At 40.0% G+C, this 23,149-nt stretch overlaps 1 protein-coding gene across 1 annotated transcript in view; it reads right to left on the reverse strand.

Annotated features, from left to right (window-relative positions):
* LOC149225989 (zinc finger (CCCH-type) family protein) overlaps nt 1-13,339 on the reverse strand; it is a 201,179-nt gene extending 187,840 nt beyond the window's left edge. The window contains exon 1 of the mRNA XM_089377373.1: nt 12,715-13,339. Coding sequence (XP_089233499.1) covers nt 12,715-13,197 — 483 coding nt within the window. The 5' untranslated portion in view covers nt 13,198-13,339. The remainder of the gene's footprint in view (nt 1-12,714) is intronic.
* Between the last annotated feature and the right edge of the window lie 9,810 nt (nt 13,340-23,149).

The following is a 23,149-nucleotide window of genomic DNA, read 5'->3' on the forward strand; positions in this document are numbered from 1 at the left end:
ACCATTTATATGCAAATATAAAAAAGTCTTGTTTATATAACAAGAGTGCATAATACCAAAATAGCACTTAGTGCAATACATCTCTGAAACAAAATACATCAAGATACAAGCTCTAAATGGCCTCTAGAGTCCAAAAATAAGCATAGTACTAAACTACAATACTACTAGTACTAATCAAAATCATCATCCTCATCCTCCCCCTCATCTTCATCCTTAGAATTAGTAGACTGAGAATCTATAGTGGGATTTTGACTTGATTCCCCTGGCCTTGAAGGTGGAGGTGGGTCCAAGTCCATCCAAGAAAGATCTTCATTGTCAAATGTTGGTTCTTGGGTCTCCACAACCCACTCTGATGATGGATCAAAGTCATCCAAAGTTATGTTGCTTGATTCAAGTGTCTTGTTCAACAACTGGTTTCGCCTCAACCTAAGGTTGTACTGAACATAAACCATGTCATTCAACTGTTTTTGCTCCAAATAGTTCCTCTTCTTGGTGTGTATTCACTCAAAAACACTCCAATTCCATTCACACCCCAAAGCACTGCATGTTTGGCTCAATATTTGAATTGCAATTTTTTGCAAATTAGGGCATTGGCTACCAAATTGTTGCCACCAATAGGCTGCAATAAGAGTTGAAAGAAAATAAGTATTAGCAAATGACTTTGAAAGTTTGAAACTTGGACTGAACATCTTAAACCTTTTAATGAGTGAGATAATTTCAAAACTTTGATATTTCTTACCTGGTGGATCCTTTGTCTACTTCTTATAGTCATAGACATGCCAATGGTACCAACTATCTCGTGGAAATTGAAGAGTTGGCTATGTATCTAGTCCCGGGTCTTGAGATTTTGGATCATGCGCTCAATGGATTTGTACAATCCCTCTTTTACCTCCCCACCTACTTCAAAATATTTACAGTTCAAAAGACAAAAACATTCATCCTATGTTGCCAGGAAACGTGGGTTCGGGAACGGGGACGAGGACGTCATTTTTTGAAACAGGGTGCGCAGTTCGTCGGGGATATATATATATATTATATTTTATAAATTATAATATATATGAATTTGTATATTTTTCAACTTTAAACAAGAAAACTAAAATATTTATGATTTAACCGTATTGATTTCAGAGGTTGGTATATATATATATATTATATTTTATAAATTATAATATATATGAATTTGTATATTTTTCAACTTTAAACAAGAAAACTAAAATATTTATGATTTAACCGTATTGATTTCAGAGGTTAAAGGCTAATCGAATATCCTCTTTCAAGAGATAATAGAGCCCAATTTATGTATCCTTATTCACTGTCCAGATTTCAAGATTTTTGCCAAATCCTGTAGCAGCTTGCCTACTCAAGAAATCAAGTTAATTGCAAAAGCTCTGACAATCAGCAAGTTTAAGTTCTTATGAGATGGAGCATGTTCCAGGTGTGTCCTTCGCAATGGCATTGTAAAATTTGGGAAATTTGCTCTTAAACAATATCAAACTTTGCCTTATTAAACTACGATTTTAAAGAGAACAAGCTATGTTTATTGCTGATCCATCTCTGCTGTAGAACACTGATTTTAATGGCTGAAGATCTATTATTTAAAGGCTGATATTCCATTTATATACTGCTGTAATGCTACCAGGTTCCACCGTTTTGACCTTCACTACATCTATTGGTGTCTAATTAATTGCATGGCTGTTTATGCTCAGAAATTTTCATCATTTTAAGCTGTAACAGCAGTGAAAGTCTAATTCTGAGTTTATAAATAAGTTGTCTAGTTATTTGAAGCATTTTCCCATTGCTGCAATGACCCCTGTCCATGTCACTTGAGAGAAAATATAAAACCAACATGTACAACAGTTGTCCTTCAACTATTTGATAAAATACCTCAATTAAGACTCATTGAAACTCAATTAAAAACTCAGAAATTTTAAGAGAAAATTGAGTATATTTGAGTTGGGAATATTACATCTACATCGACACTTTCCAATCCTTTCCGATGTATCAAAAGAACCCGGTTTATGATTTCGAAGTCTCGGGTTCTTTCAAGAAGAACCGGGTTCTTCAGGGTTCTTCTCAGAGGTACCCGTTCCAGCACCCGGAACGTGGGGACGGGAACCCGGGACGGGTTCGAGAACCCCACCCCTGGGTTCGGGAACCCGTGCAACATAGCATTCATCGATTAATTTTGAATGTTTGGCAAAGATTTTCTAAATTCTAATGAATAACAAAACTTATAAACTTTGAAAATTTTAAATTCCATACCTTGGGTTTAGGTAATAGCCAGTTGCATGTAAAGGTCTATGGAGTTGTTTGTTCCATCTTTCATCAATGATTCTCCATAGAGGAAGATACTTTTGTCTTTTATCCCCATATGCTGCCTTTATTGCCTCTTTGGCTTGATCCATGGCCTCATAAACAAAACCCATGGCGGGTTTATCACCATCCACCATCTACAACACTCTCACAAGAGGCTCGCTAAATAGCAATATCTCTTCTGCCTTTCTCCAAAAAGATTTTTCAAACACTTTGTTAGCCACCTCTTTCCCTTTAGCCTTTTTGCTCCACTGAGAGGCATTCCATTCATAACAAGCAAACATCTTCCTCGAGTTTCCTTTTTGTTGAACAAGGGATTGCAACGAAAGAAAGTTTGTTGCAAATCGTGTGATGGTTGACCAAACAAGCTCTTTACCCTCAATGTGTTTCCTCATAAGGTTCAAAACCCATGAGTGGTTGTAGATGTATCTAGTGATGGATTTTGCTTCTTCCACACACTTCTTCACCCACTCAATTTTACCGAACATGGAGTCCACCAAATGGTGGGGTGGTTTTCCTCTAATATCCTTCTAGCTACAACTTACTTGGAGGCATTATCTGTGATCACTTGTACAACATTGTCAACCCTTACTTTCATAGCCACTACATCCAAAAGGCGAAATAATAATTGTGCATCTTTCACCTGATCAGATGCATCCATAGATTTCAAAAACATGGTGCCTTTTGGGCAAGCAATTAAGAAATTTAAAATAGTGTGGGATCTTCCATCAGTCCATCCATCAACCATAATTGTGCACCCTGTTTTAGTCCATGAGTGCTTGAACTCTATAAGGTAATCTATTTTTTGGACTTCATTTTGTAAAAGTGATAGCATCAATAGGCTTATAATATGGAGAATTAGTAGCATTTAAAGGTATGTTCGCATCATACCACCCTCTGGCAAAGCATTCCCAAGCAACCTCCCTCTCTATCTTTGTCCATTTGGCATCAATGGTGGGTTGAGCATTGAGGGAGGTGTGAGATACAAAGAAAGAGTCAAGATTCCTTACATGTGCCATTTTCAAACTAGATGAACTAGGGTCAGAAGCATGCTCATTTCCAAGTCTAATGGGGAAACTTGGGATATGTACTTGTTGACAGTGCTGGAAATCCGCCAACACGAGCGGGTCTCCCCAATATGAAGTCCCAATTAGACCTCACGCCTTTTGGGATAGGATCCCCATCAGGGAAATCGGCTCGGCTGCCATTATAATAAGCTTAAAAAATTTCCTTGGCCAATAATCATAACATAAGAGAGAATACATACAACTTTTGAGACAAGGAAGCAATGTTAGCATTATGAAACATACAATTGTAATGTGTATAAAGTACTTTCACGAATAGAATAAAATGAGGTGAGCCTTTAGAAGAATAATAATAGTATCACTCTAATAAAGGCACACATGTATAGAAAGAATCATTGATAAGTTTGGAAAGTAGTTCTCAAAATAACAACGATCATGAAAGCAAATAAGACACACGTTTCAATTAAGATGTGTACTAAAGCTAACAAAATAGTTTACTCTCTTTAGTACATATAAACATAAACATATATTGCAAACATCAAAAGAAAAGTCTTACAACATTTATGATACATGAATGAAAGTACGCCCGGCACTGAGAGCTTCAAAATAGAGTGGAACTGCCAAGATACACAATTACAAATATGTCTCACTTGTTCCAATAGTGGAACATGAAGCCACAACTTGCTCCTCAAAATAATGATCTCTCTCTCCTATGCTTAGCTAGAGAAGCCAAGGCTAAAAGTCCTTTGCTTGAGGCATGAGGGTCTATTTATAACAAATGAGGTGACCTTTCACCTCCCATGTGACTCTTGAGCTTCCTCATGACTCTTGAGCTCCCTTATGACCCTTGAGCTCCCCTATGAGCTTTCGACTTCATAGTGACTCTTCACATTCCACATGTGACTTTTGGACTTCCACACACATTTTACATTTTTATTATTTTTAGAATACAAAATTACATTTCAAAAAAATTGTGGGAAAACCCATAGAACAAAATAGACATTTGTGTCCACATTAGGGAAATTGTAACACAGTGACTATGACATGAAGCTCTATTATGATATGTCGGTACCAATCTCTATATTTTGTTGCTATATCCTCAACCTTTTGTGGTAGATCTGGATTGTATCTGATCTTTCCCTCCAAAGCATCTAGATATATGGTTTTGGAGCCTGATTGTACATTGTTCCACAACATGACTAGCTTCATATGTAACTTGATTGGCTCAGCTACATATTGCAGAACAAAGTCTTTAGTCACCTCCAAGTCATCTTAGGTTGTTGCCTATCTGATACGGTCCAAGAATTCTTCTAGCTCCAGCCTAATAGTACTCATGTGTTTCACCTCCCCAAGTGCACCTATAGAATTTTTTTTTGTACCTGCACCAAGGCTTCCAATATGTTGTGCAACAACGTATATGTTGACATAGTGTTGGTTATATGGTTGTTGAGTTTGTCATAGGTCTGCATATACATTCTTATCTTCGCTTTATCCATTTTAGCTTCATATATGTGTTTTCTAACCAACATTTTTGGTACATTTAAATACTTGGCACCCCATTCCTATAGATCGTATCTATAATTGTATAAGTTATCTTTAAGATCCTCAGATTTTCCTGTGATCCTTTCTGAACTTCATACAGAGGCGCCATTGCTTTATGCAAAGTGATCATCTCTTCATACACTTGCTTCATTGTGTCTTCCAAAGGCTTGAGTTCTTCAATTATGGCTGATTGTAACTCTTCTCTGCTAGAATTTGTGGAAGACATCCCTTGGTTTTCAACAAGGAGGTGATCAATTCGTTGCTTTGCACTAGCTAATTCCTTCTTCAATTGTTCATTCTTTTGCTTCAGGAAATTTGTGTTCTTCTTCATGGCTACTGCAAAGCCTGCATTTGCTGAGGCGACTACTCTAGGATTGGTCCCGATGTTTAATACAATAACCCTTTTTGTGTGGATTGAAACAAATCGATCTGGTTCATTTGGGAAATATCTCCTTTCTTGAATGACCTTATCCTTCAGCTCATTAAAGGTGAAATTGGAGATGTCCAAAATTCTATCATTAGGTGGAGATAGAATCCCCAACTCACTAAACGGAAGATGCCCACCAGTCAAAGGAGTTGAAGGTCAAACCTTTAGAGGAGCTATGATTGGCTCAGTGTGCGCTGCCTAGTTCTCCTCATCTTAATCATCATCTGTGTCTTGGGCCTCCAAATCTTCCTTTGAGTTCCTTGCAAACTCCTCTTCTTGTTTCCTCTTGTTTTCTTCCTCAACCTGTAGCCTTCGCTGCTCTTCTTCTTCCCTTTGTTTTCTGAAAGCTTCTTCTTGTTGCCTCTTCTAGGCTTCCTCTCTTCTTTTCTTCAATTCTTCTTTCTTCTTTTGCATGTCCTCTCGCTTCTTCTTTTCTTGCTCTTCTTTCTACTTGTGCTCTTCCTCTTGTTCCCTTTTCCTAGGTTCTTCAAATTCCTTCATTTTCCTTTCAACCTCGATTGCACCTTTAGTGCGTGGATCAGCTTTGAATTTCTTACTCCTCTCTTCTTCAACATCATGTCCTTGCATTCTCTTCGGCTTGAAATCATCCTGAGCAACCACTTCGTGTTGGGTCCCTTCTTAATCAGTATCTGGCACATGTATTGTATGAGAAAGACCTGCTTCATCACCCGGTCCAACCAGACTGGAAGCATTATAGCAGTTCTTGGTCTTATCTTCATCCTCCCAGGAGACAAAAGCATATGGCCAGGTGTATCTCAACTTTACACAGTGTTGCTTGAAAACACCTCTAGGGTCATATCGGTTGAAGCTCATCTCGTCGAATCTAAGGCAGTTAAGTTCTTCAATCTTTGCCTTTGTTGCCTTCAAATTCTTTAATTCATATGACCCTATTTGTAGAGGAATAATAGGCCATGGTGACTTCTTCAACTTCTACAATTGTTGTGACAAACATGTGCATAGTTGGTAACCAATCTCTTGCATGACTACCTTATCCGTCACATACTTCGACATAAAATATGGAGTCTTATAAGCTTCAAAGACTCTAATAAATGTGGCCTGAGAAGATGTAAACCAATCTGCAACTTCAACAACAGCTTCTCTGGCCTTGTTTGTCATGCGACATGCCTCAACTTCAAATATCATCTGATATAGCACCACAAAGAAGTTCTCAGCTATCTTCTCATACACTCCCATGTAGCTGACCTCTGACAGTATCTTACAATAAGTGTGGACAGGAGGTTGTTGCTTGGTCCACTTCCACTCTAGACCCGGGAATTCATTCTGAGCACAGATCCCATCAAGCAAGTAGGCTGACATGTAAAACTCGGGTTACTCACCTTGTGAAACATTTTTCGCCTTAGCAACATTCCTCTACAGTTGTTGGGCTAGTAGGTCTAACCAATTGAAGATCTTTCCTTCAGCAGCACATGGGTAGGCTAGATATACCCAACCTTCTTCAAAGAACTTTGTGCTTTCCCATCGATACAACCTGCAACACATAGCCATGAGATATTGATACACTTTCCTCAATGACTTTGTTCTGTAAGTTCCTTTTGGCTTCTGGCAGAATTTGCCCAGTTCCTGCCACCATGTCTTCAAAATGTCCTTTGTATCAAACTAAGAATAACAAGCTGCATAGAATTTTGAATTCAAGTATCCCTCTGGCTTTGGCAGCTTATAATAAGAATGGACATGTAGCATGCTCTTGCCCACTTGCACTACTAAGGATCATATTTTTGGAGTCAAGATGTTGTAATATCCATCTTATCACTTCCACACAAGGTAGAACTGGATATCTACTAGCAATCCTGTGGAATTTGGACCTTTTGACATTGACATACACTTCCTTGTCCTCTAGGTCTTCTAGGAACTCATCCTTGATAAATTCTCTGAATATCATCTACCATACTAAGGTGGTGGAATTATCACTAAAGCATTTTGAATCTGACATAATGTGTACTTTAGCTCTCGAGCTATCCACGACACCTTCGATACTGCTTTCAGTAGCCTCTCTTGTTGGCCCCTTGCATGTGACTACAGGCATAGTGTTAGTGGAAGATGACACACTGATAGGGTCCAAATTTGTAGTACCTGGAAATTGGAATTCACTCATGGCAATTACACAATCAGTCCCACAAAACCACCTATCTATCTTGTTTACTTGTGCAAAAGAAGTCACTACGAAGGAACAGTGTGTTGGTTCTAAGCACGAGTATAGGCTGGAGGCAATGGTGGTCACACTAGTCACTAGAAGTGCTCTTTGCACTACGGCTAGAAGAGAGACTGGCTTCGGGTCAAGGCGCAAGAGTAGGTGACAATGGCCAAAAGCTTAGTCACTGGAAATGCACAGTGTCGTCTTGCTAGCAAAGAGGCTCTTTATTGGGCGCAATTCGCATCTTCAGTGGGCAAGGGGTTGCATGCTTGTCATCTAGAAGTGCGCTCTACGCTACCTAAGGCAAGGAGACTAATGAAGAGCGCAGATCACATCTTTAGTGGACAGAGGGTAGTAGAATGTGATATGGAAGTGTGTTGTACACTATTGAGGAGAAACAAGACCTTTGTTGGGCACACGCCACAAATCTAAGAAGCAAGGGTTCGATGATCTATGGACTAGGAGAGCGCAATGCACTGGTGACGTGTTTACAAAGTTTATAGTTGGCGCAATGCTATAAAACCAAGATCTGCTCAAAAATCGGCTAAGTGTTGAATGAGATCAAGCAAGAGGGATCATAAGAATGAAAATACTGGCATGCACGCACACATATATACAACCACAATCATGACTGGAATGCGAATAGCCCAAGAATGCGAAGAGACACTAAAAACAATCAAGCAAGAACTGAAGCAACACATGTAAGAGCAAAATTTTGAAGTGCGACAAATGAAAAACTTAATCGAAAGAAAACACACTTACATCCAAGAGTGAAGAATGATCCTTGTGCTCCAAAAGTGCACAGAGCTCCAAAGAAAAAGACAAGTGTGAAATGAGCTATGGTTTGGGCTCTTTATATAGGGAGAGCACAGATGTGGGCAAATTATTGTTTGGAAGTGCACCTATTGCATGTCGCAAAATAAAGTAATAAGGATGTGATCACTGCCACTGGAGAGTGCAATAGCGCTATCTTTAGAAAGTGCACTCATGTTGTCAACAAGGAGTGCACTCTAGTTGTCTCTAGCAGGTGTGCTAGGCTTACTTCCAAGAGGTGCTCTCTGCCTATCAACAAGAAGTGCACTCTACCTGTCAACAAGGAGTGAGCTCTATTGTCTTGAAGAAGTGCGCTCCACTATCTCCAAGAAGTGCGCTAGGTCTATCTTGAGAAAGTGTGTTATGAAGGAAACATGACTTGGGCTTGTGAATGCAGAGTGCACCGACACTTAGGGTTTTCTGGGAGAAGACTTGAACACTTGGAAAAATATGACCAAGTATGACTTTGATGACTTGAAATGACAGATCACATGATCATTAAGGGGCTCCAAAATTTAAATGAAGGCAAAATTTTGGAGGGTGTTGTAGCAGTTACAACAGTGCTTCAAGACTAGGATCCATGAAAGGAGCATCATATTTTTTACTTTTGCTTATGTCCTTTTTAACTTTCTTGTTCTTGCTCTTTTCTACTAGGAAGGCTTCAATCAAGCCCATCATCTGATTTTTTAGGTCATCAAAGACTTTCTCACAAGGTTCTACTTGGTCACTCAAATGAGCTAAGTGTTCCTAAATCCTATGGATCACCCCACCTTTAATGTCCTTTCCACAATAGTTGCAAACCTTTTTCGCCATCCAACCGGCCAAACCAGCCGGTTCAAACCAATTCAGTCCAATTCCGATAACACTGCTTCAACCAATAAAGTGTTTTCTTCAACCTACAAACATGTATCTTGCTTATACACATCAAACCTTCTCAATTAATTAATGTATACCTCTTCCTCAACTAGGACATTAAGGAAGGTTGACTTAGCATTAATCTAATATAATTGCCAACCAAAAACAAATGCTAAAGATGTAATGATGCTAATAAAACTTAAGTGTACCTAGCAACTTGAGTAAAGGTCTCCTAATAGTCAACTCCCTCTCTCTAACAATCCTCTAGATATGAATTGAGCCTTTTACTTCTCTATGTTGCCATCAGTTATGTTTTTTACTTTGTGCAGCCACCTAAAATTAACCACTAACATCCCCTACAATCTCGATGCTATCTCCCACACATCATTCTTCATGATGGAGTTGTAGTCCTCCACCATGGCATCCTACCATTCCTACTCACTTATTACCTCCTTAAAATTTGAAGGCTTTGCATCAAAGATGGAAGAAATCAATGCAACCTAATTGGGTAAATTCTTCGAAGGATGGCTTGCCCGAAAGAAGTCTTTGGAGCACCACCTTTCTCCTCTATCTTCTAAGATGTTTGTGTAACCCACCTCAACTTCCTAGCTATCTGGGGTGATAAAGTTCTCTCTATACCTATATTGGAACCTTATGTCCTAAACATGTAACTCCCTAAAACCTATGAATATGATTGGGGCAACAAGTGTTGTCTCCTCCTCAATCATTGCTAGAGTTTTTGGGACATGGAAGGACATGCCTCCTCATCTACCGTAAAAGCTTGGTTCATTACTATCTTCCTTTAAGTTGGAACATATATCTTGTAAGCTTAGAGGGCTTAGTGTAGCCAACTAGAATACCCTTCAAACTGGAGGGTTCAAGCTTTGTTCTCTTCTCCACTGGAACATGAATGTAAGCTAAAATCTCAAACAACCTAAAATGAGAAACTAGCTTTCTTGAAGCTTCTTCTGGAGTCTTGTCCTTCAACACTCTATGATGACGCTTATTTAGTATGTAGACTTATACAACATGCCTCTACCCACAAAAACATATGCAAATCTAAGTCATGAACCATAGACTTGGAAGTATCCACTATACACCTGTTCTATCTCTCTGCAACCCCATTGTACTATGGGTTTAAGGTACTATAAACTCCCTCTTAATCTCTGCTTCTCTTCATGAGTGATCAAAATCATTGAAGGTATACGTCAATAACTTGATCTTCTTTCTTGTCTAGTTCTCAATAAGAGTTTTGACCTCTCAAAAATTGTTAAAGACCCCATACTCTATCTTCATAAAATATACACAAGATTTTCAAGAAGAATCACCAATGAAAACAACATAATAAAGATTTGCATGGCCCGCATCCTCCCTAGCTTGGTGGAAAATTTGGATGAGGAACAAGTCAAAGGATTTCACTAGATTTAATCTAATTAATAGATATAAATGGCTATGTTAGAAGCCCACCCTAGATGTAGGCATAGGTTACTATGTCAAAAATCATCCTAGATGCAGATTTAAGTGGCTATGCCAAACAGAAAAGAAAATTAAAAAAAAAATCCATCTTAGATGGTCACCTGAACAAGAGACTAAAATCAAAACAACAAACATATTTATTTTGGCTTCGCAACATGTGGAAGCCTTTAGCACAGTCTAAGAAAGCATCTTTTGCATGGTCACTTATCCCAAGGGTTTTGGCTATTAGAATAATTGACTTGCCTATGTATTCCTCAACCTAAACATTGTCTGTCGTAGAGTTGAAAATCATGCTTGTTCAAGTTTTATCACATTACTAAGTCTAATTAGGGTTGGATCTTTACCTTGTGTGATGAGTTCCTTCCCACCTCCATTGCTTGCAAAGCAGCCCTCTTGGGTGGTGAACTCCCTTCACTGTGGAGCTCTGAGTAGCTCGACAACTAATTAGAATGAAATTGATCTTTCACATGTGGAAGAAAAGAGAATATGTTATGTTTAATCATACTCAACCAACTAAAAGCTTCTACCAATATGAAAACCCACTAAATAATCCAAATTTGTACCTGCAAATCATTGTCCAAGTTCAAAATACTAAATTAGACATGGCCCACCTAAGACAATTTTTTAATTTTGGAGAGTGCCCCTTGCCCTATGAGTAGGGAGTCGCCAAGTTCCTTTGTTGCATATTCAAATATTTCTAAACAATCCTATCAACATGAGGGAAGGCCTCGCCACTAGTTTGGTGATGTTGTTAGGGAACGAAGGTAGCAACACAATAATTGACCTTTTCTCCCTACCCATCGAAATCATAATCTCCCCACATTAGCTCTTCCCATTTCAAAAATTACAAAGCCTCCAAAGCCTAAACCCAAAATGATGGTTGGGTGCTAACAATTCTTAATCTTGAGTCCTATCACTAAGGGATAGGGTCTGATTGCAATGATCATGATGATGCTCCACCTAGTGTTGGACTATATGGGTTGTTGCTTGAGTGATGAGCTTGCACCTTTGTGGTTTTGGGGATGCAAGTCAATTGGACAAGACTTCAATTATTGTCATTTGTAGTAGAATGATTTTGGTTCTCAAAACCTGCCCAATTTTAATAGTATTTATGGTGGTTGCTTACAAGCAACTAATTTTGGTATAAAATGCCATATATACCTACTGTTTTATATCACTAGCTAAAGGAAACATTTTCTTCAAAAAAGATATGATGTGGACAAATGCACGTCTTTCAATCAATGTATTCAATGTTGTAAGCAGATAGAGAATGATGATCTAAAATTTGTAGATGGCCAATGCAAGACTCCCAAGCCACGATGAAAACATGGGTAGCTAATAAGCATGGAGTTGCATCTAAGTTCTAAACTGCGCCAACTCGGAGTCAAACTCAAGTTGGTTTAATAGTGTCTAAAAACAACCAATAATTTGAAATGACATATATAAGAGGAAGAGATGTGTATGGTGTCATCAAAGTGGCCCTAAATAAACAATAAAAAATACAAGTGTTGCCAATGGAGCCTTGATTGAATGGTGAGGTTGACAGAGGATTAAGCCACCAACCAACGTTCCACTCTAACTGTGATATGGCCTGGCCCTAAACAAGCCTTGATTAAATGGTGAGGTTGACAGAGGATTAAGCCACCAAACAACGTTCCATTCTATCTATAATATGGCCCACCCTAATGGTATGTGTCACAAAAGGAATGAGGCTAGCTGCAAGTCCCGAGTAAATTTGGCGTCGTTAATATCCCTCGTATCTGACACCTATAACTAACAAAACCCCTGTTATACAGTACGTTCTGGTCCTCGGGTGAGGCAACTTTAAAAAACAATATATATAGAACGATAGTATTTCTGAAACAAAATGGAACGTATTCGGAAAATAATCAAGCAACTTCAGCGAACCAAAATGTTCCAAGTTCAACTGAACGAACGAAAAACCTAAATTTACAAATTTTCCTGTCAAAGTCCCTATAAAGTTATGTAAATATCCCCATTTCAACAGAATACAAAATAGAGGGACCCTGACCTGAAAATAGTGGAATTTAAGAAACACTGACCCTAACCCTCTAAACTATGCTTCTTACCAGGTCACCGAGAAGCTTCTTGAAGTCGACCACCCCCCAGTGCTCCGGCAGGTTGATAATCCACTTATTAAAGAGGCCAGAGTCACGTTCGCCCTTTTCAGGCGATCCATCAGAGTTTTCGGAAGAGCAAAGCTCGGGCTTTTCTTCTGGTGCTTTTTCCGGCTTCCGGAGAAGCTTCTTCGCCCGTTCGGAAGTAGGGTCCCATGAATCATCCGGACGGGGCCTTAACTCCTGTTCGCTGTGGGCATACCTGCAGTTATCACCGTGCCTGCAATCCTGTGATCGGCGCCTGAAATATGAACAGAGACTGGTTTTCCAGAAGGGGTCTGGGGCAGCCTCTTCGCTGCGCTTTCGTTTGAGGTTCTGAAGTTCTTCAGCCTGGCCATCGGGGGTGCTGGGATTAGGGTTCGGGTTTGGTCCAGCGTCCACTGCAGTGAGCTCAGCTGAGTTCTCTTCCTCCATTGATGATTTCACGGCTTCCATTTGCAGCCTGTTCGGTCTGACGTAATGCTGGGTTTAATGTAGTGCTGGGTTTAAGCTGGAATAATCGGATTGGTATAATTGAAGTGGGTAACACATGGTCAAAATTTAACAAACCAAATAGTTAATAGTAAATAGAGGAGCTTGGGTTTGAGTTCGGTTGTGTTGAATATGGTTCAACTCTCAGCCATTCGAGAGGGGTGCAGCAAAATCTTAGAAGGCTCAAAGTTAAAATTATGGTTAACAAAAATTTTAATTTTTAGGTTCCATATTTATAAATATCAAGTTTGAGTTGTGAATTTTGCACAATTTCAGTGTTCAATGGGTTTTTTATGGTGTTGAATCTATATATGCAGTCAAAAACACATTTTAAGCAACAAAATATCACGATTTGACCAAGAATTGTTCCAGAGATAGCACCCAAAAACTCCAAAATGTATAATAGCTAGAGAAGGTCGAAGATAAATTATTATAATTGTTGGATGAGTTTGGGATTTTATAGATCCATATATGAATAGTGGGTGAATTGGGCAAGTTATGGAGTAATAAAATTTACTTAACAACATGGCGGAGGGAGGAGAAGACCTATTGAAGTCTCTTTTCAAGACAAGGGGAAAATTACTACCTCATGTATAATAAGTTAGGTCTTCAAAATTAGGGTTGGATAATGAGGAGGGTTAATTTCAATCTATGGAGAAAAACCCTAGTCCACAACTTGTTTCTTGCTACAAGGAGTTTGTGACATCCCCTATGGTTAACCCCTCTTGTACACATTATTATGAATTATATTCATGTAAATAATGTGGAATAATGTAATACAAAAACTAGCTAAGAGAGGGAAATGGTTTCAACGGCTTTGAGGAGGAAATTGCTTGGGAAATTGGGAAATGCTCATTTAATGACAGCCATGGCCTAGTTGATTTTCTTTTAATGAAGCTGACTAGAAATTAATATTTGCTTTCAGGAATAGTATGGGCTTCCTCAATGGACGACAAGCCCATATTCCTTTGCCTGTCTCGTGGTTGCGCTGGGGACTAACAACAAGCAAGAGTAATGACATTGACAAAGAGAAGATGAGGACATTTAAGCAAGGAAGGAGCCAGGAAAAGAAAGAGGTGGATTTGAAGATTGTAACGAGAGGGGGGGAATAGAAAAGAACATAGGGAAAGAAGCTTGTGAAGGAGAATAACGAACACAACCATTCAAACAAGCAACATTGTGGAAAAACTAGGAGCTAGCATTGGGCAATAAAGGCAAGTTTATTAGGCAACAACATATTTAGACTATGGTTGGAAGGCTACAACACGCATGTGAGCATGGAAGACATTATTCATGATGGAGATTGAGTAGTCGATGGATTCCTTGTAACAGTTGATGGTTGAGGCTTATAGTTCCTTTGAGCACTCCTCCTTAGGCACTAAATGTGGCTCGAGGTGATTGATTGCAAGAAAGGTCACATTGCAATCAATCTAATGTTGGGTGGAGAATCAGGGTCCCAATCTCAGTTGCGAGAGTTCTCAATTAAAAAATATGTTGCTTACTCATCTTCATGTGTAAATGAATGCAATGTATTTGCTTGTTGTAATTAAGAAAATGCACGTATTGTCATGAGGAATGTATGCTTATTCAAGGATGTAGTGGGAGAGATTTGACTTATGGATGAATAAGTCAAATACTTGCAATTAGTTAAGCTCAAGAGAGATATCTTAAAATGCATCTATACGCATTTGAAGGCTGAGTTGAGTGTTATATATATATATATATATATATATATATATATATATATATATGGAGGGATGAACGATTAAACTTTAAGCGTCACAAGGCTTGATGAGGGAGTGTTTCCTATTATATAACATGTTGGTCCCGATTCTCACCTCAAAGACGGCCATGGATTGGTAACGTGGGCCTGAGATATGAGAGAAGGCACGGCAAGAGAGACGATAAATTTCCTGACGCGAGACAGATGAGTCTCCGTCTTGAAAAGGTGAATATATGTGTGTGTATGTGTGTGTGGAATCATGGATATCGTTGTAATTTCTCTTGTTTCCTACTTTCAGTGGATGTGTTAAAAAAGCCTAGGTTGTTGACTTACCTAGAGGAATTACACCTATATGCATCACTGAATAATCCAAATACTTGGAATTAGTTAAACCCAAGAGAGATAGCTTAAAATGCATCTAGACGCATATGAAGGTTGGGCGGTGTGTTATTTAAGCTCAAGAGGAATGGATATATATATATATATATATATATATATATATAAACACACACACATACATACGAGAGCGAGACCAAGTGCTTGTTCGAGCTTAGGAGAAATAGGTCGTAATGGTTGTGTCGAGGGAGCTTCGACTTATATATACATATTTATACAAGTGAAGATTAGAAGGGATTCGCTACATTATAAGGATCGAAGGCATCCTCTCTCTCTCTGAATATATATATATATATGGAGGTATGAATGCGCAAACTCTAAGTGTCACAAGGCCTTATAGGGGGAGCATTTCCTGTTATATAACAAGTTGGTCCCCATTCTCACCTTGGAGAGGATCATGGATTGGTAATGAAGGCCTGAGATACGAGAGTAGGGCAAGGCGAGAGAGATGGCAAATTTTCCACCATGAGACGGACGAGTCTCCATCCCAATCTTGGCCTTGAGAAGGTAGTTCCATAAGCATGGACACAAGGAAAATTAGGTGGAGGTGAGACTGCGTGGAGGCTTGGGTCGAGCTCCACCAAAGGGGCCACAAGTCTAATAATAGGGAATTTGTGTTTTGCACAAGGGCATGGACCCTAGTGGGACCCAAGCCTAAGGGTGAAGTGCCATGGTGACATGGACGAGGAGACACGTGGTGTGTCGACAATATGACACATGGCAGTTACATTTGTCCATATTGGAAAGCCATGTGGCCTAAAAATGAGTGACATGTGGCGCCCTCATAGAAGCTCGTGTGGATGTTATGACATCAACATTATGCCACAATGATGTCACCTCGGGATGATGCCATCTTGGGACTTCGGGGAGGAAGACAGGTGCGCTATGGGGAAAGGGCCAATATTGAAGGGGTCAAGACAGATGTGAAGTTCTTTCGTTCTTTAATGTGAAAATGTTTGTCCCGCCTTGGGCCTATTGGTAATGTGTAAGGTGCGTAGGCTGAGGATTAAGCGTCAAGGCAGAGATCTATTTTAATATAAAAGGGGCGCAAAACAGACTAAGGCCCTGCCCTTCTGGGCCCAGGCGTAGGATGACATGACATGTGCCACAGGGGTATACCATGTGGCAAGGCTTGCCACATGGGCATCACGTGGGAACCATGTGATAGTGCCTATTGACATGACAAGATTTAAAAAGGGGCAAGTTTTGAATGGCCATAACTTTTGATTCATGACTCAGATTGAGGCAAAATTTATATCATCATAAAGCTCTCAACGAATCGGACACAATGGTACCATTAGTTGTTAGATTGGAAACAAGAAATTGAGGAATTTTGTGACCCCATTTCCATGACAAGACTATGGAGGTCGAGTTAAAGGAAAATAACACCTCTCTCTCAGCTTGGAAGCTCCAAGGTCATAGGAGGGAGTGTTACAGAGTGGTATAAAAGCAGAAGATTCAACACTGGACATATGGAGACGAGTAGGGACTCTAACACAATATGATAAGGTGTTAGGACCTAATGTCGAGCATGGTAGTCACATTGGTTGGTGGTGTGTAATTTTATAATATAAATATACTAAAAGCGAGGGGGGGTCTACTATTAATCTATGTGTTGATTTCCCTCGCCACACAGAAGACATCGATCCACCATAAAGGGTATATGTGTATATGTACAATGACTATGATGTATCGATTGTCATAAGCATGTAGAGGGCACATTGTAAATATATGTATGCATATGAATGTGTCGCTACCTAGTAACGTGTGAATGTGAATGGTTAATGACTTGTCGATGTGGGGTATGAATGTATGGATGTTTACATTCCTTTGTTCTGGCAGGGTTGCATATATGGTTGTGGGCTTGTGGTACACCGACACTCATGATTGAATGGCGTGGTTTTATATGCTTGGAACAAGACATGCAAATGTTCATGTGATTCGAGGAAATCCTTGTGTTGCTTGCATCGTGTAGGATATCTCGATATATATATATATATATATATATCTATATATATATATATATATATATATATATATATATATATATATATAGATATATAGATATAGATATAGATATAGATATATATATATCGAGAGAGAGAGAGAGAGACTGTCTTTCTCCTTTAGACAGCATGACTGTGTTCTAACCACGCTTAGAAGGTGTGATAAGATTCACCCTTTCTTATATAGTGAAACAAATCAAACTCGAACATTTTCTTCTACAAAAAAAACAAGGTCTAAAAATGTTTTTTTAAAGAACAAGAAGTCTACTTGCTAAATAGGAAATACATTGTTATCATAGGAACTCTACAAAGTGAACAAGAATACATGTAGGTGATAATTTCATGGTTTTTCTAGTTTACCATTGTTCTAGGTGTATCAACATGACCTGTTCTCCACGATTTGAATTGGTAACACATTGTTCCACCTTAATATCAGTGCTAAACAATAATAATGCTAAGAAATATATGTTACCAAGGGTTTGTTCTATATCTACACAGTGGAATAAAAATATGGGAAAGTCACAATGCTCAGAGTTGAAGGTCGAGGTTTCCTCTAGGTTCTACAAACCACATTGCCTTGTCTGTTTTTTGTTGTTTTACCTTCACACATAGGTTGCGACCCAATCTTCCACACATTCACCACAATTAATTGTCCCTAGCTGAACAAAGAATTTTAAAATATGAACGTAAAAAATATTCATTTCGCCAAAAACTAATTACGGTGTTCAACCTTTTAGATAAAATTACATAGAATCCTTTAGACTTCTTCCACCCAACTCCCAAATTGGGACTTTTTGAGTTATTTTCTTACATTTTCTCCAAAACCTGAGATCAAAACTACTTGTAGCATAACTAACTTCATTTTCTTGGATTTATTAACTAACTCATAACTAAACTAAATCTTAACAAAATCTAATTTCTAATTTATTTTTACAGAAATTAACATTGGACTATTCCTCAAAACAAAAAATTTAAATTCCTAGGATCTTAACAGGTTTTCTTGTTTTAAATGCCCCTGCATTAGAGAGAGAGAGAGAGAGATTGATTGGGGTGTAAAAATCCCATGATTTGTATGTTATACGTGGGAAAGGGCCTCAGTGGATTGGAGGTTGTTTGTTTCAATTATATCTATCATTTGTTATCATTTTTAATTTTTATGTTCGCTTAACATTGATGCTCAGCGTCTGCCTTGCCCATGGAATTGTGATTAACACATGAAAAGGTAAAGGTTCTATATTGAATCTTTGAGGTGTTGGAAATTTTAAGTCTGACACGTTAGAAACCCTTCATGCACTTTACTGATTTATTCCTACCTACTTGTTCTGTTAATTAACAAGTTATTTACCATGTAAATACTGGAAATAAATACAATTACATTCTCAACACATTACAGATCATCAACTAAAGGAAATAGAAACAAGCACACAAGTGACATCGTTGTTTTTGGACTAATGTCCCTGGAAAAACCCGATGCAGGAAAACCGACGCAGCTATTTGAGGGTTTGATTTATTAAGTAATTTCATAATACAATTTGGGTGCCAAATCCGGCTCACCCAACAGAGAAAAGTCTCAGCAGTAGTACCTCTCTACTTGGAAGCAGATATTCTGGCTGAAACCCCGGATAAACACTACGACAGCTCTGCAGCTCCGATATGCCCCACAAAACCCCAACGTCAACCTCTAGGGACTGCGTCAGCCTCTCTCTGGCATAGCGTTAGCCCAGCGTCAGCTTGGATTGGCCTGTGTCAGCCTCTGGAGGCATTGCATCAGTCCTCTGGCCCTCTAAGGCACTGCACAGCTCCTGGCTGCCTCTGCGTGAACCCTTGGCTACTTCTATGTCCCTTTCTCTGGCTACTGCGTTGTTTCTCCCGATGCTATCTCTGCCTCTCTACTTCTGTATTCACTGCCCCTCAACTGCAACTTTGATCACTCTCTCAACTTTCTCAGCCAACCCAGCCCCAAAAAGTCAAAATCTTGATCTCTTGGTGTGGTATCCAAGTGACCCTTAAGCTTCCTCTTATACTTTTCTCGTTGACAAATCAACGGCCGAGATTAAGTCCCTAATCAACAACTAAGATTAGATCTGGCTTGATCCATGACTTTTGGACCATTCTAACACAGTTTTATATTAATTCACATTAATATTTTAATTTCCCTAAGTTTAGACTTAGGGACTCCATTTAAAAATATTAATTATTTTAATATCTCACAAACTGTTTAGAATCTTCCCAAACCCTTTATGGGTATTGGAGACCTAATGTACCTTAGCCTCTCCACCAATTTTCGTGGCTAGAGAACATCCAATGCTACCCCAAATCAACACTCCCTCTTAGCGAGGACTGTGCTCTAGTAATACACCTCACTGAGCATCACTCTAATCATCCGGCATCGGTCCCTGTGCTGATGCTAGGCCTGTTACCCAACATCCTTTGCACTGTTGCATCCTGTATTGCTACCCATGGCCCTACCACTGCCACTGCTGCATCCGTACTGCAACTCCCTCTGCATCCTTGCTACTACTTATGGCCCTCTCACTTCCACTGTTGCATCTGCACTGCAACCCCTCTCATCATGTTGCATCGTGCTACCCATAGCACTACCACTGCTAACTGCTGCACTGCAACCCAATTATTGAGAATTAAGTAACTGATCTCCCAACTCTGACATCTATGTCAAGCTAGAAACACTCCTGATGATGAAGCTCCCTCTGGCACAAACAAGTGCTCCCTCTCTAACCTCTACGCTACTGCAACAACTCTGTGCATCTTGCACCATTGCACACTTTTATGTGCCATCCTGCATTGGTGCAACACCCCTGTGTCTCTCGCACTGTTGCAGCCTGCTAGCCTCGTGTTGTCCTAGGAATCCTGCACTATAGCTCCCTTTGTCGCTCCATCCGCATCCATCTCTATTGACATCGTCAGTACTGCTACTCCTCTTCGGGGCTTCCATAGCAAGGTCTAATCCAAGAGGCTGGGTACCTCGAGGATCCTGCCCCTCATCGTTTGTAGTCCTCCTAACTACAACTCGATGTATCCCCATCTCTTCCGAAGTGAAATATGAGCACTCATGGCAGAGTCATCGTCTGTCTCCACTTCCTTCTCTACCCTTGCTAGCGCTACCTTAGTCTCGGAGGCCTCTCCCTTACTCTTTTTCCTTGGACACTAGGTCGCATAATGACCCAGCTCCCCACAGTGGAACCATTTGACCTTAGAGAGGTCCTTCTTCTTTTGTTTCTCCTACTTTCCTTCATATTCTAAGGCAACATTCTCCTCCTCCTCCTTTTTGATTATGAACCCCTTGTCGCTGCTTCCCGCCTTGCTCAGCCTTCTGATCTATTCTTGGAAAAGAGCAGCCCACATTTCCTCCCAATCTGGAAGGGTCGCCCTGCCCAATATGCTCTGGACAAACACCTCCCAGCCTTCTAAGACTGCGTTCAAGGCTGTTCTCACCATCAATTCTGGATCCGAAATTGCCCGTATGGAAGTCAGCTGATCTCGGATCTCCTTCAATTGGCCGAGGAATGGATCGATTTGTTCTCCCTTCTTCATCTGGTATGACCGCAGCTAATTTTCTAGTAGCATCTTCCTTTGCACTGAAGTATGCTGATACAACTTGGTTAGGGCCTCCCACATCTCATGTGCCATGTTCTTCTCGGTAATATGTGGTACTATATGATCCTTGACCCCGTCAAGGATGATACTCTTAGCCCTCGCCATTGCATCCTCGTACCTTTCGTTATCAGCCGGGTCAATTGGGATAGCTATCGTCCTCAAGGCGAAGTGCTTGACATGATTCCTGTCTAGTACAGATAAGATTCTGGCCTTCCAGACTATGAAGTTTGAGGCTTCGTCCAGTCTGTCCTGGTCTCTTACTCCATGTAGTGCCATTTCGCTTCTCCTCTACTTCCCTCATGGAAGTTCTTGGTATGACTCCCTCTGAGCCTCGATTTCCCTCCTGGAAACCCTTCTGCCAATGTCGAGATGCCCCTCTCCAATCGTTTGTGCCTGCTACAACACTCATCTGGATTCCTTGGCTATTAATCCACCTCCGCAGCAACTCCCTCTACCTTGGCCTTTCCCTGTTAGGTATTGTTCTGACTACAATACCACACCAGCTTCACTCTGTAACTTACCCACAACCTCCTAAACCCCAGTAAACTAAAGGGTAGAGCTCCTAGGTTCTGTGCAATCTCGGCACCGGCAAATCAGCCTCCTCAGCCAACTGTGTTAGCCCTCCTGGCCTCTGCATGAGCCTGCCTTTGCCTCCCTCAGCCTCTGCACTGCCTCTTCCTGGCTCAATCTTGATGACCCAAGCACTATGTCACCCCTTCCTTGTTGCTACTCTGCTAGGAATAGCTATTGTCACTCGGGACAGCTGTTTTTTGCTGCTACTGCTCTGTTCGGCTGATGTCCTCATTTCTCTTGTGATCTGCAACCATGCTTCGATACCATGTTGGAATTTCTAAGTCTGACACGTTAGAAACCCTTCATGCACTTTATTGATTTATTCCTACCTACTTGTTTTGTTAATTAACAAGTTATTTACCATGTAAATACTGGAAATAAATACAAATACATGCTCAACACATTACAGATCATCAACTGAAGGAAATAGAAACAAGCACACAAGTGACACCGTTGCTTTTGGACTAATGTCCTCGGAAAAAACCCAATTGCGGGAAAATCGATGCAGCGATCTAAGGGTTTGATTTATTAAGTAGTTTCAAAATACAACTTTGGTGTCAAATCCGGCTCACCCAACAAAGAAAAATCTCGGCAGTAGTACCTCTCTACTTGGAAGCAGATATTCCGGCTGAAACCCCAGATAAACACGCTGGTAGCTCCAATCTGCCCCACGAAACCCTAGCATCAGCCTCTAGGGACTGCGTCAACCTCTCTCTGGCCCAATGTTAGCCCAACATCATCATGGCTTGGCCTGCGTTAGCCTCTGGAGGCACTGCATCAGTCCTCTGGCCCTCTGTGTCACCCACGCTAGTCCTCTAAGGCATTGCGCAGCTCCTGGCTAGCTCTGCGTGAACCCTTGGATGCTTTTGTGTGTCTCTCTCTAGCTACTGCGTTGTTTCTCCCGATGTTATCTCTGCCTCTCTGCTTTTGTATTCATTGCCCCTCAACTGCAAGTCTAATCACTCTCTCAACTTTCTTAGCAAACCTACCCCAAAAAGTCTAAATCTTGATCTCTTGGTGTGTTCTCCAAGTGACCCTCAAGCCTCCTCTTATACTTTTCTCGTTGACAAATCAACGACCGAGATTAAGTCCCTAATCAACGACTAAGATTAGATCTGGCTTGATCCATGACTTTTGGACCATTCTAACACAATTTTATATTAATTCACATTAATATTTTAATTTCCCTAAGTTTGCACTTAGGGACTCCATTTAAAAATATCAATTATTTTAATATCTCTCAAAATGTTTAGAATTTGCCCAAACCCTTTATGGGTATTAGAGATCTCATGTGCCTTAGCCTCTCCACTAATTTTCGTGGCTAGATCACATTCAATGCTACCCCAAATCAACGCGAGGCATGGGATTTTTGTGACTCTAATATAGAGTGATGCGGTTTACAATGATTTCTTTCTTCTGCAAATGGGTGTTGGTTGTAGCACTGTGATTGATGGCTATGTGTTGGTTGCAGAATTTGTATTATATGCATATCTATGATGATGATATAATTGTGAAATTACAAAGATGACAAATGCTAATGTGGCGGATTGTTTTCTAACTGACTTTTAAGATTGTAGAGGTCATGGTTGCTAGCCTTGGGGAA

The sequence above is a fragment of the Pinus tabuliformis genome, chromosome J (genome assembly GCF_031772625.1).
Source record: "Pinus tabuliformis cultivar Carrire ecotype Pingquan chromosome J, CPIR1, whole genome shotgun sequence".
In the NCBI taxonomy this organism is placed as follows: domain Eukaryota; kingdom Viridiplantae; phylum Streptophyta; class Pinopsida; order Pinales; family Pinaceae; genus Pinus; species Pinus tabuliformis.